Source organism: Adiantum capillus-veneris, chromosome 11 (genome assembly GCF_014529385.1).
Source record: "Adiantum capillus-veneris isolate H3 chromosome 11, ASM1452938v2, whole genome shotgun sequence".
Classification (NCBI taxonomy): Eukaryota; Viridiplantae; Streptophyta; class Polypodiopsida; order Polypodiales; family Pteridaceae; genus Adiantum; species Adiantum capillus-veneris.
Window position 1 is genome coordinate 22,930,211 of NC_140941.1, and position 19,425 is coordinate 22,949,635.

The 19,425-nt window shown below is 39.0% G+C and overlaps 1 protein-coding gene across 1 annotated transcript; it reads left to right on the forward strand.

The window, feature by feature from the left end:
- The first annotated feature begins 1,711 nt into the window (after positions 1-1,711).
- Positions 1,712-4,836, forward strand: LOC147446993 (putative pentatricopeptide repeat-containing protein At3g01580). Its single transcript, XM_086522901.1, has one exon. The coding sequence runs from the start codon at positions 1,812-1,814 to the stop codon at positions 3,984-3,986; it is 2,175 nt and encodes a 724-aa protein (XP_086379027.1). The 5' UTR covers positions 1,712-1,811; the 3' UTR covers positions 3,987-4,836.
- Positions 4,837-19,425: the final 14,589 nt, after the last annotated feature.

Sequence of the window (19,425 nt, forward strand, 5' to 3'; positions counted from 1 at the left end):
CTCAAGGAACACCATCCTCTCACTAGGATACACTTGTCCTAAGCTTCTACACTCAAAATCCTAGCTGTAAACCCATCTGCGAAAAACGCGTATGAAGATAGAGCAGAATTCTGAAAGTGCCCGAAACTAAAATCTATGAGTACATATTTTGTAGCTTATGTCACCACGATTCTAATGACTACCTACACGCAAAAAATAGACATCGTTTGATATATACTTACAGCCGCAAATAGCTCGTAGATGAGCGAGCGTATGCTCCGTTCAGCGAGGAATGCTTGGCGTTGTCGGGTAGCTCTTGACGAGGCTAGTGCAATGGTGCAATCGGATCTACAATGCGATGAGCGAGCGGGGTGTAGCGCCAGGATGAAGCTCACGCTCTCTCTCTTCATCTCTCACACAGTCGACGGTAGCTTAAAACTATTGATTATGACAAAAGTTATGTGTCTTTACAAAAATGACCTAGGTACCTTATATACTAAGGTCACCTTAGGTTAAAACTAAAATAGAGTTTGAGGGGTCAGATGGCTTGGTATTTACAACTTGGAAGTGCCATTGCACCCCGGCTTCTGCAACTACACTACCTACTTATTACAAATGATGTTTGTAACCATAATCCGCAACATCTCATAACTCTCAGAGAATAAGGGTTTGGTACGAAAATTGAGTTATGTTGTGCTGTTGACCTAGCTATCAACAAGCACGCATGGCCTGGCTATTAAGGAACAGATTCATGTGCTACATGAGTCTTCTACAAGAACTTAGGCAATTTCTTGTTTACATTACACTATACAAGGAATATCTTCAACAAAACCAAATAATACCCAATATGACGACATTCTTTGGGTTTTGTGAATCTTTCCTCTTCTTTCAATGGGACAATATGATTTTTTCAAAGATCCAATTGTGAATATGGTTCCAACTTGAGAGGATCTCCTACTTCATCTATAGCACCAGGTGTGTCTATGGAAGCACATTTTTTAGGTACAACCTAATTTGTGAATGAAATAATCCTTTAATTAATGTTGATGGTTGCTTCTTGGCCGCTTGTGCTTTCAAGGAAAGACCTTTTCAACTACCAAAGGGTAGTGACTAAGTCCATCATACCAATAATGTACAATCACTATTGGTAGCACGGTCACCTCTGCTGGCCTTAGCTACCTAATGGTTTAAGTAGTTTCTGTTTAGATTTGGACCAAGAGGTTTAGATTGCCTAGGTAGCACCAACGGTTCTTGAACAAAACCAAGGGTTTTTCTGAGTTGCACAACAATGTTGCCTAAATTGTTTTGATTCACGTGACGTGGTCATGCATACAGCTACAAGACATGCATTACGAGAAGGATTAGAGGTTAGTGTACTGAGTACCATACGCCCCCCCCCCCCCCCACCAATTTTTTTAATAATAATATAAAAAAATCCATGTCGCGACTCCCATTGCCCATTGCCTACATTGACAAAGGTTGACAGGGTTGACAACACGAGGAAGCTCAGGTCTGCATCGCAAGCGCGCACGAGAGAAAGGGATACCTCAGGACCAGAGTTGTGTTGAGTACCTACGCTTGCACTTACCTAGCTTGCTCATCCTTTCGCGTGCGCGCGCACACTCACAAAGAGAGAAAGAGAGAGAGAGAGAGAGAGGGAGAGAGAGAGAACCGGCATGGCAAGTCTCTCTTTAACTCACCCTTTTCCATCCACTCCAAACCCGAAGGAATCCTCTTCAGATTCAGTCTAGGCAAGGCCTGGTTAGCCATTTTCTCAAAGTTGGGCGCGCACCTCCTGGAAACAGAGTGAAAATGGCGAGGGACGACATTGTATGGCAATTTTGAATGCGCGAAATAGACGATCGTATGCTCCGCAGCAGAAGAAGCTCCACAGCGACCACCATGGATCTAATGACGTGCCCAACTTGCAGCGATACCGCCTTGCAAATACCGAGGAGAGGTCGTCGCAATGCCTTCTTCTTCAGGGTCTGTGTGACACAGGGCAAGTGCAGGTGGCAAGCGATGCCCTTTCTCGCATCCATTGCCCGCTTCCCACTTCTATTTACCTATCCCTCCTCAAAGCCTCCGTCAGGAGCAACAGCCTTTTGCTTGTCCTTTACACCCGCATTCACCTCACCGCCAACAGAGTTTCCGTTAAGGGTTTTCTGGCAGACTACCTTGTCATGACACTGGCGAAATGTGGGGCTGTTGATGAGGCCCGTAATTTGTCTGCTTCTTTGCCTCACCTTACTGTCTTCTCATGGACAGCCATCATCTTCGCCTATGCCAATTCAGACCGTGGCGAAGAGGCCCTCGAAGCTTACCAGGACATGCTCAAGGATGGCATCAGCCCTGACAGTTTTACTTTTGTAAGCCTCTTCAAAGCTTGTGGCAGCATTCCCAATATCGATCAAGGCAAGGCATTACATTTGCATGCTCAGAACATGGGGCTCGCAACACACAAATTTGTTGGCAACTCCATTGTCAGTATGTATGGAAAATGTGGAGTGATTTCAGATGCCGAAGATGTGTTTGTTGCAATGACTGACCGAGATGCTGTTTCGTGGAATGGGATGCTTTCAGCCTATGTTGAGCAGGGCCAAGGGAAGAAGAGTTTGCTGCTGTATAGGCAGATGCACGAAGAGGGAATGGTTGCAGACCTGGCAACATTTGTTATTGTCTTCCAGGCATGTGCAACTCTCGCGGAGGACGAAGATGCCCCCAGGTCGTTGAAAGCGGCTATATACCAGATAGGAAGAGCCTTGCATTCAGATGCACGCAAGAAAAGCTTTGATTCACATTTCTTGGTTGGCACTGCCATTTTGAGCATGTATGCTCACTGTGGAACCTTTGTTGAAGCAGAGAGCATTTTCAGCATGTTGTTGAACCGAGACTTAATCGCTTGGAATGCCATGCTCACGGTCTACGTTGAACAGGAACAGGCAGAGAAGGCATTATCTCTCTACTTGCATATGCAACAAGAAGGTATCTCTCCAGACCTTTTGACTTATCTTTTTGCAGTTCAAGCATGCGGTATCCTTGGGGAGAAGGCAGATAATTCTGTCCATGCAGGGATGACCATTTCTAGATGCCTAGAGATTGGCCAGGCTTTTCATCTTGAACTCCGCAGTAAAGGCTACTCAGCTCATATTCCTGTTGCAAATGCTCTTTTAAGTATGTATGGCAAGTGTGGAGCACTAGCTGAAGCAGAGGAGGCATTTCATGAGATCAATGAATGTGATATCATTTCGTGGAATGCTATGCTTGCAGCGTATTGCGAACACGGTCAAAAAGAGAAAGCTTTATCCTTATTTAAAGTGATGCATACCCAGCAGGTCAGTGTCACTGATGTCACACTAATCTGCATTCTACAAATTTGTGGTGAAACAGGGTATTTAGAGCTTGGTAGAAGTGTCCATTTCGACATAGTTTATGCTGGGCTTGACAAATTGCCAGCTTTGACAGCTACTCTTGTCAATGCATATGGAAGCTGTGCTAGTTTGGCAGATGCAGAGGTTGTTTTCGATAGTTATGCAGAGCCTAATATAGTTGCTTGGAATGTCTGCATTGCTGGATATGCTGGAGATAAAACGTCTGTAGGGAGTCTGTATGTTTTTGAGAATATGAGGCTGACAGGTTTCACGCCTGACGACGTAACGTATACTTCGCTTCTCTCAGCTTGCAGTCATAATGGCCTTGTTATTGAATGCCTTGACTATCTAAGTAATGCTAGTGGTCGCGCGACCAACGGAATCAAGCATTTGAATACGATTATAGACTTGTTTGGACGTGCGGGGGACTTCAAAAGGTTAATGTGGTATTTCAGAAAGTTTAAGATGGAATCAGATCCTGTCAGCTGGTCGAACTTGTTAGGTGCTTGTAGTGCGCATGGAAATGTGGAGCTTGCAAAGCATGCCTTTGATCAGGCAGTGCGGATGGAAGCTACGGAGTCTTCTGTATTTGTACTTATGTCAAATATCTATGCCGATGCCGGGCTTGGAAAATGACTATAAATAAAATCATGATACACTCATAACTGCACTTCACAGGAGGTTGGCACATTTCGACTCATCTCTGTAGAGGGTTGGGTGTCCTGGCTCTGACATCGTGGATGGTTTCTCTTTTGTGTTTTTACAAGATGGAATGTGCTTGTGTTAGGAAAGTGAAATTATATGACAAAGAGTCAAGCAAACTCACCCGAAAAAATCTATCCACAAGACCTTTGCAAGCCAGGTTTTGTAAACAAAAAGGTCTTTTATGGGGCCTCCTATACCATACGAATCGGAACAAATAAGATTAATTTTTGGGGACAGTGGACGAACCCATTTATTCAGGAGCACTAATAAAGATTGATTTGACGCATCCCACAGGACTGCCAGACATAGACTCCAATGGAGAGACTTTGAATCCATGCTAATTCACATTTCAACTGTAACAGAGTTGAAAGCTCGTATTTCTAAGATCTAACCATGGCTGCGTTATTTTGAATGATGAATGCCCAATTTTCCGCGTTCTAATGTGGCTTTATCAACAATTGGATGTGTATATTCTAAGAATGAAAAGGAACATGAGATGCATTAAAGAAAAAATCTGGAAGTATTATGTGATCAACACTAGTATGAAAAAGTGAGTAACTGCTTCTTTGCTAAGAAAGAGATTGTATATCTAGGAAGGGTAATCTCTAAATAGGGCATTCATATTGATCCCGATAAGATAAAGGCAATCATAGATTGTTCTATACCAAAAAATGTGAAAGATATGAGGAGTTTCATAGGGTGGCACAATATGAGCAAACACATATTAAGAACTTTTTTGCAATTATGAGTTCTCTATCTGAACCAATCAGGGATTTGATAATTATGTGATCACATGATATTTTTTGTGATTATTGTGTGTTTTTATCAAATTTACATAATTACACTCTACGTGATCACATTTAAGCCAATGAACGGTGATCTGATAACCCACCAAAACCTCATCAGACTATTTTTTATTTTTTGTGGTGGGTCCACTTGGATATGGCAAAAACCCACCAATCGGCTTGCCAAGAGGTAAAAAATCTTGACGAGACTACCGGTGGTAGGTTGCGTGAACATTGAACGTTTACGTGTTTTAAAAAGTGATCACTCAACGTTATTAACTCAACATTATTAACATGTTCACATGTATGTGATCTCGTTAATTGAATCCTTGTAACTAACTAAGAAAAATAAGAGTTTTGTATGGTTTGAAGCATGCCAAATTACAGTTGAAACACTTAAAGAAAAGGTGGCTGTAAATTTCTTTTCGAAAGCCAAGAATTAGGAAAACTTTTTGTTGTAACATGTGATGCAAGTGGGGATCAATCGAGATGTGTTTTATGTCAAGAGGGAAGAGTTGTTGCATATGAATCTAGAAAGTTAAGAAAAGATTAAGTAAATTATCATGTGCATGATTTGAAATTAGGAACTATTGGTCATGCTTTGAAACATTGGCGTCATGTGTTGCATTAGGAAGTGAATGGGGTCTATGAGGGCCTCTTTATTTGACAATTTAAGGAAGTCAAAGCTCAATATTAAGAAAGCAATCAACGGACAACTTTTGAGTTCAAATAGGCAAAATGGCTAGTTTATTTAAATTCAAAATCCCCCCTCCCCCCCCCCCCCCCCAAAAAAATAAAAAATAAAATCAAAATCTAGGGAAAAAAACCATATCACGTAGCATATCTACGGAAAGAGCTCGACGTGTAAGTTATAGATCTATAATCTCTGCTCAAATTGGAGATCGTATGTAAGAGTTATGGAAGGCTAAAAATCATAAAGTTGTCCGCCCCCCTTTTTTGGGAAAAAAAGTGCATCCTTAGACCACTCTTACTACACCTCTCTTACACACCCACCATTCTTGCACACATGGCATGCACCTATTCGTCAAATTGTTAATCACCTACATAATCTCATGACAAATAGAGGCCCTCCTAGACCCCATCCTCTTCCTAATGCTTGGTGAATTGAGGGTACCGATCATTAGAGATTAAAGTATATTGTCACACAACCATTACTACAATAGGTAGAAGCTATGGCTTCAACTATTGTGTGAATATGATTTTGATATTAAATATTTGGCAAGGAAAGAGAATAAGGTAGCTGATGGCATGAGTGGAAGGCCTGTGTATAATATGTTTTCTGTTTTACGCAGTGATTTGATTGATCAAGTTCAAGGTGAAGTGAATAATGATCCTTTCTACTCTAACATTATCTCTTTTATGAACTCTCATGGAGGAAAATTTTATTTGTATAAGGGTAACTTGTATTATCATAATTGCTTATGCGTGTCTGCAAATTACTCTTCAAAGCAACAAATTTTGTGGATAAGTCACAACACTCCATTTGCAGGTAATCTTGGTTTAAATAAAATATATGCTAAAATGAGAAGCTCATTTTTTTGGCCAAGCATGCAAGCGGATGTCTTGTATGTACGTGAATATTTACAATGTCAACGGGTGAAGTGTTGAGCAACTTACCTTGTGATTTTTAGCCTCTAAATATTTCTGGAAAAAAGTGGGAATCCATATCAATGGACTTCATCACTGCATAACCGAATTTTGACAATATTGTTGTTGTGGTCGATAGACTAACGAAAATGGCACATTTCTTTCCAATGAAGAAAACATATACTGCTTTGCATGTTGCTAAATTGTTTATTAAGGAGTATAGTGTCTAACCATGACTCAAAATTCACCTCTAACTTTGAGAAGGCTACATTTCATGCCATAGGTACACAACTAAGAATGAGCATTGCTTTTCATCCTCAAGAATATGGGGAAACAAGAAGGGTAAAACATGTATTGGAGGATAATCTTAGGATGTATGTGAGTGAGAGGTAGACTAATTGGGTGGATTACTTGTCTTTAGTTGGGTTATCTTATAGAAATTCTTAGCATGTATCTATTCAAATAGCACCTTTTGAAGCAATGTATGGATGCAATTATTCAACTGCTCTAAATTTTTCAAAATCTCAAGAATAAGATAGAAGTCCCCTATGTAAATGCTTGAGAGAGTGCACTTAGAACTTTTCAAGCTTAGGCATCACGTTAAGAAAGCCCATGAAAAGAAAAAATGTATTATGATAAGCATAAGAGACCAGATGTCGTGTTCATGCCGAAGCATAGTAATCTAATTCTTGGCAAGGATAGGTGATTCTCTCCAAGATTTTTTGGTCCTTTTAAAGTTTTGAAGAGAGTCAGATCAATTTCTTATAAACTTGAATTGCTTACACATGTTAAAGTACATCTGATTTTCCATATAAGCTTGTTAAAGAAGTATGTATCTAATCCTCACCATGTTTTACAAGAAAATTATAATCTTCATGATGATGGATCATTGAAGATAGAGCCAAAAGCTATTATAGATCGTAGAATTAGCCAGCTTAGAAGTAGAACTCTTGTTAAAGTTTTGGTTAAGTGGAATATGTATCCTATAGAGGATGCCTCCTAGTTTGATTTATACATATTTCACATTAAAAATCCCTCCTTCCAACCTTGAGGGCACAATTAATTTTGAGAAGGGGAGGTTGTAATCAAACTTATTTTCAAAATTTTAGCAATAACTTTTGTTTTAGGGAAATTTTGGTTTTTAACCGTTTGTACAAAGTTTAGGAGTTCATTTTGATCGTTTTGTTTTAGTTTCAAATTTTGACTCAGGGCACTCCTTGGGAGCCAGGGTATTAAGGTGAGGTATCAATAAATTTTTGTATGTAGAAAATGCAACCCTTAACACAAGGAAAAAGATTGGTACTTAATTATTTGTAGGCTGCATTTCTTTAATGGTCATTGAAGCCTAACGATTAAGGAAAAAGTAAAAAATGTCTATTTTACATCGTTTTTGTAGAGATTGCCAACTTACATGTTGATTTTTTGGAGAATCTGAGCAAGTATGACTTTTTAGCATCACACAATGGTCAAAGAGCGCAAGGAGATGAACAAATTGATGTGAGATGAGTCCATGTAGATTCAGAGCCAATTGGGAGCTACGAGCCATTGAAGCAACCTAAAAATTGTGGACTTTGTAATACATAGTATTATTCTTAAACTCTATGTATTGGATATTTTTAGTGCCATTTTGTGGTGTTGTGTAGGACACCCCCCTTCAACTAGATTTTTTTGCCTTGCTTTATTAAAAGGCTAGAGTGGACTATCAAAAGAGCTACATTTTGGCTACCTTTTTTGGAAAAGTTTGTGCATGCCATGCAACCTATAGTGACAGGCCTTTATCATCAAAGCAGGCTGCTGGAGTGTGATTGTGAGTGCAATAGATTTTGTCGTTGTGAGTGTGTGTGAGATTGAGATTGGGAATGAGAGTGAGGTGCAATTGAGATCGAGATAGCTTGGGGGTTCTCGAGAGGTTGTGATACAAGCTAAGATCCTTATGTAATTATCAATATTAATAAGATTCTCCATTTTGCTCCATCTATCTTGCGTACTCTATAAATTTTTGTTTCTATCAATCTAGTTCCCTCTCCTGTGTCACATCACAGCATACAAAAACTCTCCTAGTAGTAAGAAATTTTGCCTTTGCTTGACCTTCGTAGCCATCTTCACTTGGTTGTAACCATTGTAGCCATTCAAAAAGGATTACATTTATTTTCTTGCTACATCATTTAAGGTAGAATATAGAAATGGAAATGGAAAAGGATCAGGGACTCAGGGACTCTTGCCATATGTATCTTTTGATAATCGACATAGATTTGAAACTTCTTGTTATTCTCTATAACAACCACAATGGATAAAATCCATTCTCGGTTTTTGATTGAGGTAATAAAGACAACTTTTGCAATCTATCTAGCTCTTCCTTTACTTGCATTGCAACAAGAGGATTCACTTGATATCCTTGCTAATTAGTTGGCATGACATCCTTCTTCAAGTTGGTGTGGTGTTGATAAAATTGCATACCCATACCCTAGATATCAGAGTAACCGCAAGGAAAAACTTCCGCAAATTCCTTCAAGTGTAGGATGAGCTCCACCCAGGATGTTGATTGCAATTCTACATAGGTCTTGACTCGTTTTGGTATCTTTGGATTCTAGATCAATTGTTTGGACCTCATCTTCTTTTACACGAGTGATGTGGTTCTTTTTATGTTCAAAATCTCTCTCCTACTATAAAATTTCCAGGGACGGTTTACCTATAGCATTTGCATTCAAGATGTATCTTTAAAATCCTTCTACACATGTTTTCGGGGGCTATGGGTTTGCAAATTGAGGTGGTCAGCACTTGGCTACTTGCTCCGGGGAAAAGTATGAGATAACAATGCACAACAACAAACAATTGGCTCAATAAACACTTTGACAATTTGAATGCTCTAAAATGATAACTTATAATCAATATGGAATTTGGCAACAAAAAAAAGCCATTAACGACACTATTAGCACTCTTAAGTTAATCTTTGTGCTTAAATTTTACTTCTTCTACCCTCTTTTAGTCTCATAATGCTTATCCTCTTGGCTTCCTTTTTGCCCCTCTTGATACTCCTTAATGATTTTCTTTTGCCCTCCTTTATGTCTTCCTTAATGATTTCCTTCTGCCTTCCTTAATGCTTTCCTCATGCCCTCCTTTATTCCTTCCTTGATGCTCCTTTAATTTTTTCCTTAATCCTCCTTATTGTCCTCTTCCGCCAACCTTCTTCTTTAATGCTCCTTAGAAACTAGGAGAGAGCGAGAGCAAGGATCAAGCCACATGAGAAAGGACTTGAGGAAGATTGAACATGAGGGAGCTATGGAGCTTAGGCATGTGGGAGGGAGAAAGATTATGTATTGAGCATGAGGGATAAATAGAGATATATGAGACTTGAGCATAAGGGGAAAAGAGATATAAGGCCTTGGGGAGGGGGGGGGGGGCAGGGGAAGAGAGAGAGAGGGAGAGAGAGAGATGGAGCCTTGGCAGAGAGAGAAAGGAGGAGCTATGAAGATTGAGGTTATGGATTTAGATTTCGCAGAGTGAGAGCCAAAAAAGAGCTTCTCCCCTTTTTTTAGAAACCTTCCCCTTTTGCATGCTAATTTTTGTAAGTTATTATTAAGTTTTGGATAATAGAAACACAGCGTGAGCTAACGACGCTCATTTCTCTCCTTCCCACGCTTCCTAATTCCTGCCCGATTGTCACATTGCAGTCGCGTTTGTTGCGTTGCAACCGCAGGTAAGAGCTCTACGCATTGACATAAGCATTTCACGATGTTTCATAACTTTTGGCGTTGCCTACCCACGGCCTAATTTCATCATAAGTATGAATTTACACTTCAAAATAAAAAACTAAGCATAGGCAGGATATTGGGGCATCATTGCTAAGCATTTAGATGCATTCTAGGTTGAAACGACTAGGTCAAAAATCCACTGCTGTAATAATCGCAATTTTTGCACTTGACCTAAAGTGAGATTTGAGACCATAATCATGTGTGCTTAGGTTTTATAAACATGTTCTAGAAGTTTCATTACGTCTGGATGTCATTTGATGCTGTAACGGATGTGATTTGTTTGCGGATGAGCGATTGGCTTTTGGTGATTTCAGTCACTTGAGTGTAGCTTGAGCTAGATGTGAGTTTTTTGTTGTTTTCCAAGAGATTGACAACCTCTTGTAGCCTCTATGCACTAGTCGAGTCAGCTTCGTCCCATGGATTGACAATTTTTTCGTGGTTCTCGCTACATCTGCAATAAAATAGGAGTGAGGTTAGACACCCATCCCACATTTCATGCCGTTGCCGGGGATCAAAGAGACCTAAACTAGGGAGAAACACATCATCTTGTGAAGTTATCCTTTAACTTCCTCTAGGATCTCCTAGAGTAGAAACTTTCTTTTTAAAACCGCATAGCTTAAGATTGTCTTCTTTTGTTGTGTAGAGGCAGCTTGGAAGTAATTGTACTTGCTAAGTGCCTTTAGGATTGTTTGATTGTAGAATCAGATTAGGGTTTTGAGAATGATTGAAGGACAAGACAAGTCTCAAGATCAAGGCTCAGAAAACCATAAAAAACAAGAAAACGAGTGTTTCTGGACACTTTCCACAACCCCATTGCAGTAGACCCTAGGAGTAGGGTAAGTAGAATCTGAGGTGGAATTTAGAACATTACTCTCTTCGAAAGAATCAATTGTGAGTTGTTATGTGAAGTTGCAGAATTTCAGGTCAACGGTCAGAAATAGCACGAAAAGACTACCAACCACTCAATCCGACTGGAGAGTATGCTAGAAAGTTGTATGAACTAGTGGGTAAGTTCAAAGACACATTGAGGTAAAAATTTCAAGAGTTTGCAAAAACTCATATTATTTACTTTTTCTTGATGTTTTAGGCCAAATTAAGTTTTGACTTGACTCAGAGGCTCAAAATAGCTCATGCAAAGACTACCATTGAAAAAGTTCAAAAAAGTGTTCATTTTATGTCTAAAGTAAATAATTATGATTATTTACTTTCAGCTCAAAATTGACCAAGGTTGATACCAGAGAATCTATGCATGTGTACAAACAACTTTTGTAAAGGACCATAGAATTTGGATCAGGAAATTGACCAAAAACTGGGTAAAAACTAAAGTTTGTATTGACTTTCCGGAACTTGAGTGTAAATTGAGAGAAATTTTGTTCAAACTCAATGAAACATGATTCATAGGCTTATATTGATGTGATAGACATGTGTACATGCTCAATTGACCAAAAAGATGCAAAAATTCACCAGAAGTAAATAATCATGATTATTTACATCTACCCCATTTTTGAACTTTTTTGACCAGTTAGCATACCACTAGCTCTACCATGTTGTAATAAGCCCACAAACCTAGTTTGGTAAGATTTGGATCATTGGACTGAAAATTGTGGCCAAATTTGCATAGTCTGTCTGCAGATACAAAACTGATGACCATTTGGACAAAAATTGTCCAAACTTGATGAAACTTGGCTAGGAACCTTAAGTTGAGATACTTAACAGATTTGTGTCAAGATTAGGACAAAAACTTGCAAGAAAATAGATGGAGTAAATAATTACAATTATTTACATCTGCTACAAAAACTGATAATCTTGCACATTTGAGTATTCCACAAGGTCAAGCACATCAAGTAGACCTCACAAATAAATTTTGGTGAAATTTGGATCACAAAAGTGAGACTTAAGCCAAATTCTTGAAAATTGAGTCCGCGGGCACGAAATAGTTGATAGCTTGAACAAATTTTGTCCAAAGTTAGTGAAACTTGTTCAGGGACCTTAACAGGTTGTATACTTGTCAAATCAAGCCAAAAAGTGCAAAAAATTGAGAAAGTAAATAATCGTGATTGCTTACTACTGCTACACAGAGACACCATTTTTGACTTTTGAACTTGTACAGTGTTAGACCAACATAATACAAGGCCACCAAGGAAATTTTGGGTTCAATCGGATCCAAATTGGTACATGTTCACTCATCTTTCAGGTTTAGATTAGTCCTTTGACTTTTTGCAAAAGTAGAATCTGAAAGTCTCAACTGCTGACTCACATAGCTCGATTTAAAGTGATACACATAGACCAATCACAATACTTAGCAAAAACTATACAATCTTTGTGAAAGGATAACTAACTTGATCAAAATTGATACAAGCAAGGAATTCACAGCTTGACAAAATTTGCAATTAAGTCAAGTGGAAGAAATTGACAACAAGTCAATCCGACGGTAAGTACTCTATCGAGGGCTTCACAAGTCTTTATGAACCTTATATCTGGTCGTAAACTAAGAAACCAAGGAATATTTGGAGAAACCTCCAGTAGAGTATCCACCAAAGAGAGTGCTAATTAAGGCGAGCACTTGGGCACTATCCTTGAAAAAGTATGGGACACTTTCTCAGAATCAACATCTGGAATGTCTTCCTATTCGACTCACTCAGAAACCGGAACGACGGTGTGCTAGAAGCATATACTCTCTTTTTATAAGACCAATTGCCATGGAGCTCAGGTTTACCTGGATCCCAACGAAGAGTATGCTATTCGCATTGATGACCATGGTATTGAGTTCAAAGAGGAAATCAGGGCAAACAAACAAGGAAAAATGTACATGGATAGAAACGGAACTCGGTATTTGCAAGTTGAAAACCCTGACGTGATAGACAAGTGGGAGTTAGAGGTAAATACCATAATTCTAGATATGGCAGCAAAAGAAAGACCACAAACTGTAGAATTCAGGGATACGATCAAGTTGATTTGAAGCCTTTGAAATGGCTTAGCACAGATAATCCTAGGATCGGAGTGTATTGTTGGGAGGATAGAAACATGAAAGATCTTCTATGGACTTCGCATGCCAAATCAAGACAACTAACACCCATGAAAATAATTTATATCTTTAGGTCAAAGATAAGGGTTCAACAAATCTACCAACCTACCTGTTTAGGGATTGTTATAACAACAACTTTGTTATAATGACTCCTGAGAAGGTGGAACAAACCAAACACCAAGGGTACTCCATAAGAGATTGGATATTGGGCCAAGGACCAAAAACTATTCCAAGAGATAAACTCCACGAGAGATCTTTTGAGAGTAATGTTAGGAAACAATTAACCACCTCATCATGAAGAAAACCGAGTGATACTAAAGCCAGTCCAGGGCTACATGAGTCACTATTTCCAATAGACTAATTTGAAGGACTTGGAACTGGACCAACTTCCAGGAGACTGTTGAGATAGGCATGCCCTTCTTGCTCCAACTATAAGAAGGGCCACATGGAGAGCTATCATCCGGATAGCCACTCCAGCTTCGTGCATAAATAAAGCCCAACACATGTTGTACATTACACTATGCTAAAAGTATTTCTAGCCTTTTTTGTGTATTGAGTCCACCTTTACTAAGTGTGTGTACTTCTCTCTCTAACTATCTAAGCTATGTCTGCACACACACACAAACCTCCTTGAGCACACACACGCACACCATCAGTCCCAACAGAGACTGGGAGTGAAACCAAATAGAGGTGTCAGACCAACTGATTTTCAAAAATGGGCCAAAAAAAATACAATGGATTTGGGGATCCGTACGACCACTTAACAAGCTTTAAGCAATTGCTAAGAGCAGAATGCATATTTGATTTCCATACTCAATTCGAGGGGTTTGGAATGACATTAGAAGGAGAAGCATTGACATGGTTCCAAAACATTCCACCAAGGTCAATCATGGACTTGAATACATTAGCTCAAGGATTTGTAGCTGCTTGTTTCAAAATGGGGATCAAACACAATACAGTAGCTCAAATCTACAGCTGTAAACAAAAACAAGGTGAGTCTGTTAGGGATTGTGCAACTCGAATGAAACAATACATTGCAAGATACCCAGAGCTAGAGAAACCTGCAAAAGAATGACTAGTATCATTGTTTCTAGAGGGACTGCTAAAAAAAGAACTTCATGCTATACTGTATAGCAAAAAGCATACAACCCTAGAAGAGTGTGTGTCAGATGCTATTGACTTAGGAGATAATTATGATATTTTCAATCAAGAAGATGTCCCTAAGGATAACCAAAGTAAGAAAACAACATCCACCAAACCAGCACAAGTGGGAACGGCTGTTGCAGCACTGCTTTCAGCCATAGAAGACATGCTCAAAAGGATGAATGACATGATGAATAACATGCAAAAAGCACCTATGAGGGGACCAGGACAAGGGATACCTCAAAAAGGACAACCAATTAGGTTGTAGAAATGGTGTGTAATTGGGGGTAAATGGACCAATCATAAGACCAATGAGTGCTATTACCAACCAAAGTATGATGGGAATGCTCAATATGTGCCTATGAGGCCACAAGGATAACCCATGTACAGATATCAACCTAATATGGCCCCAACTCAAAGACCACCGATGGGTATGGAAAGACCTCAACCCGTGTTGGGTCAACAACCTCCATATCCGAGACATAATGCAGTGCTTGTAAAGTACGTACATCCAGAGGGAGTCATAGATAAACAAGCACTAGTGCCTATTACACCCTATGCCGAGCCTAATCCATCTACATTAATGGTAGAAGGAGATTGGTATAATTCACATCCACCACCAATGGAAGAACCTGTGACTTATACTACACCACAGCTTGCACCAATGTACTATGTAGCTAACCAAGGTGTTAGACCTCCAATGGTAAGACCCATGATTAAGCCACGAACTGGAAACTGTCATAAGTGTGGTGTAGATGATCATTGGAAAAATGAATGCCCAAATCCTAACAAGAACCTCAAGCCAGTTGAAGCTTCTTGCATACAATGTTGCAAAAAGGGAGGACACTTCCCAAAGGATTGTCCAAAAAATCCTTTAAACAAGGGTAAAACAGTAGTGAACGTAGTCCAAGTGATACCTAGTAGCTCATCTGAGAGTGAACCGATTGTTCCAATCAAGGTAATCACTAGAGCCCAGGCTAAGAACAAGAAAAATAACTCCTCTGATGATTCAGAAAATACTAAAATTTCCTCTCAAAAGACCAAGAGAAGCAGAAACAAAAGGTATGAGATAAGAAAACAAAAACAAAGGGCTGAAATTGAGGAGAAAGCAAAGAAGCTATTCCAAGAAAAGGTGAAAGAAACTGGAAGCAAAATCAAGGAAACCACCTTGAAATCTAGAGGATCAATTTTGGTTGACAAAATTTTTGAGCCTATTAATGCAACCTTGGAAGCTTACCAAGCGGGACTTAAAGCAAGCCAAAACATGAAAAACAAATGGAAAAACTATCCTTCTCTAGACATGGAAGGAGCTAAGCTTGATGCTTATCAAAATTTGGTAAGAATCATGCAAAAGATGCTGGAAAAACAAAAACCCAAGCTCGAGAGTATGGCAAAACTTGAGGAGCTCGTGGTAGAAACCAACAAAGAAAATTCTGCAGTGGTGGTAGAACCCCACCTTGAAACAAAAGAGCCATAACTTATAGTGCCGAACATCGAAGATGCCTTAGACGGAATTCCATTCGTAGAAGAAGACTGATCACAACACTTATGGGAAAAGGTGAGAGAGATTAACGATGGGAGCCTAACTCTGAAGTCAGCTCATATAGAGGAAGTTTGGTTAGCCAATCTAGCTCATGATATGGACATGGATGTACAATCCTTGTATGGGGATTGCGGATGTGAAGCTTCAGGAATGTCTAAACCATTGACCTTGAAAACATTACCCTCTTACTTGGGAGATCACGCAGATGAATCCGTAGTTTGTAAAACCACTCAAGTAAAAAGAGTGGAACAGACCCTAGAAGTAGACAACATTCATTCAATCATGTCTACACCCATGCAATGCACTCTTACTTTAGGAGAATTGTTGAAAATCAGGCCATATTTATGGAATGATTTACATAAAACTTTTGAGAAGGTGGGAATAACAGGGCTAATCGCAAAAAAATTGGGAAAATTGAAACACAAAATGGATAGCAAAGAGATTAGATCTGTTCCGATGAGCACAGTTGGAGAATACTACAAAGGGGAAGAAGGAAACATGACCCTTCCAGTGAGATATAATGACATATAAATCATGGCATTACTGGATAGTGGGGCAGGCATAGCCATATCCACGAAATTAGTATGGGAATCCTGGGGACAATTGGCTGATGGACACATTGAAAGACCCTTAGGACTACTTGAAAAATATCAACACACTTTTGCCATACTAGACTTTGGAAAGAAACTCAACTACTAAATCATATTGGGAAGACCTTTCATGTGACAAGTACAACTCATCCAAGAGTGGGGAAACAGTTATCTGTACTTGAAGCAAGTGGGATCAATAACAAGGGTTGATATAAAAGATCACACTTATGGAGATGTCATGAAAATGCCCATACAAGAGTTAATCTAAAAGATCACAGTTATAGAGATGTCATGAAAACGCCCATACAAGAATTCGATTCAGTCTCTTCGGCTGAAACTAAGCTTCCATCTTGGTTGAACAAACACACTCCTATTTGGATGTGCAGAGCTTCAAAAGATGGAAGCTTAAAATAAGAAGAATGTATCTTAGAAAGGGATTTCACAAATGAAGCCTATGTGCCTAAACCCTTTCCAGAGCATTTGTTTGATCCATTTGAGTGGACTCAAATTTTAGCAACAATGGATGTATGTGTAAATATGTCTATGCCTACTCAATTTTGCAATAAGGACGGCTATTACATAATTCCCATCTAAACGATCTCAACCCTCCACATTAAAGACAAAATTCACGAATCCAAGGACTTGTCAACTAGTCTTTTCAGACCTCTACTATGATGCAATAGATGAGTTAGAAGAACACTCAACTACCTCATATGATTCGGGGTCGGAAAAAGAACAAGTGAGAGCTAAGCTACTCATGAAAGGAGGGAAGGAAAAGTTTTTTGAATTTCCTAACCAAAGATTGAGAAGACAAAAATGGTATAGACAAAAAAGAGACACGAGAAATTTGAAAGCTAGACCTATGTCATCAGTATCCAAAAAAGACAGTTCCTGATAAATAGATGCACATGATTGTGTCAAGGAAAAAATCACTGGTAGATATCCTTCAAACGAGAATCCAAAAATGTCAAAAACAATGAGAAAAACGAGAAAAGAAACTCAAGAAAAACCTAAAAACCCGGACAAGGGTGCAACCATAACACGAGTTGAACAAAAAAAGAAATATCAGGAGTTGAAAAAAGCTCTAAATGAGATATATATAACGGAAATGGAAACCACTGAAGAGGATGGTAAAGATGTAATGAGTGTTCCATCCCATTACAAGAAATATACTCTCCAAGATAAAAAAATCATAGTCGAACAACCTGTCAGAGAACTACGAAAACAGGGCGAGTCCTACGAGGGGGCTGAAAACGCAAAAAAGATAGATCTGACCGAACCAGGAGAAGAGCCTAGACCAGTCTACATTGAAAATGACCTAACGAAAAAAGAAGAAGAGATTTTATTAAACTTACTGAAAGAATACGGAGATATCTTTGCTTGGTCTTATAAGAATCTCAAGGGTGTTGACCCAAAAATCTGTCAACATACTATACCCCATGAGAGATGATGCAAAACCAAGTAGACAAATGCCATACACATATAATGAAAAATTTTCCAGGAAGATCAAAGAAGAGTTTGAAAATCTAAAGGAAGCCGAATTCATTTATGAAATTGAACAGACAGATTGGGTGTCTCCAATTGTGGTAGTACCTAAGAAAAATGGAAAATTATGAGTGTGTGTCAACCTCAAGAAAGTGAATGCAGCTACCATTAGAGACAACTTTCCTCTTCCATTCACTGAGCATGTTTTAGAATGAGTTGCAGGAAAATAAGCTTACAGATTTTTAGATGGCTTTTCGAGATACAATCAACTTCTGGTTGATCTCAAAGACCAGCATAAAACTGCCTTTGCAACTGAATGGTTGCCTATCGGGTTATGCCTTTTGGGTTAACTAATGCTTCTTCCACCTTTCAAGATTACTGAGCCATGCTTTTAAAGAATATCTTTGAAATTTCTTGGAAGTATATATGGATGATCTATGTGTACATTCATCAATCCAGGCTTATCATTTTGAACACCTAAAGAAGGTATTCAAAAAATATAGACTTTATAGGATTTGTTCAAATCCTGAGAAGTGCACATTCATGGGTAGACAAGGAAACATTCTTGGATGTATAATGTCTAAAAATGACATAGCTACTCATATGGATAAAATTCATGTTATTGATGATTTGCCTAGACCGACAACAGTCAAGGGGTTCAAGCCTTCATGGGACATTGTGGATATTACAGATGGTTCATTACATGTATGCTATAATTGCAAAACCTGAAGCTTAAGCAAGCTCTCACTTCAGCTCCAATATTGAAAGCACCAATTGGAATAAGATATTCCACATACATGTAGATGCTTCCAATTTTTCTATCGGGTGTATACTAGCTCAACCAGGAGACGGGAAAATTGATTTTTCTATTTCTTATGCTAGCCAACAGTTGAATATGGCAGAAAAGAACTATACCACCATCGAGAGGGAAGGAATAGGAATGATCTATGCCGTAAAAAAGTATAGACATTACCTATTCGCTAACAAAATTTGTGTTCTTTGTGGACCACCAAGCCTTATTGTACTTGGTCAACAAGCCATGCAACATAGGAAGAATGGTTAGATGGTTCATCATTCTTCTGGAATTTGATTTCACGGTAGTTGTGAAAAAGGGCACTACTCATCAAAGAGCAGATCATTTGTGAAGGATTGTCTCAGGAGAATCACCTAAGGGTGTAGACGATGATCTACCAGATGCTTATCTGTTCTCCGTGGAAATGATGCCTCGATGGTTGAAAAACATGGTATCCTTGATGGACATAGCTCAAGTGGATTTGCAAATACCACTTCCTATTATAATTGGATTAATTGAGAAATTGGCTATGTATAAACTACTAGCTGGAAGGCTATACAAAAGAAATCGAGATGGAATATTTCTTTTATTCATTAATCATGAGGAGAAAACCCAATACCTAAGTTAAGCACATATTACCATAAGG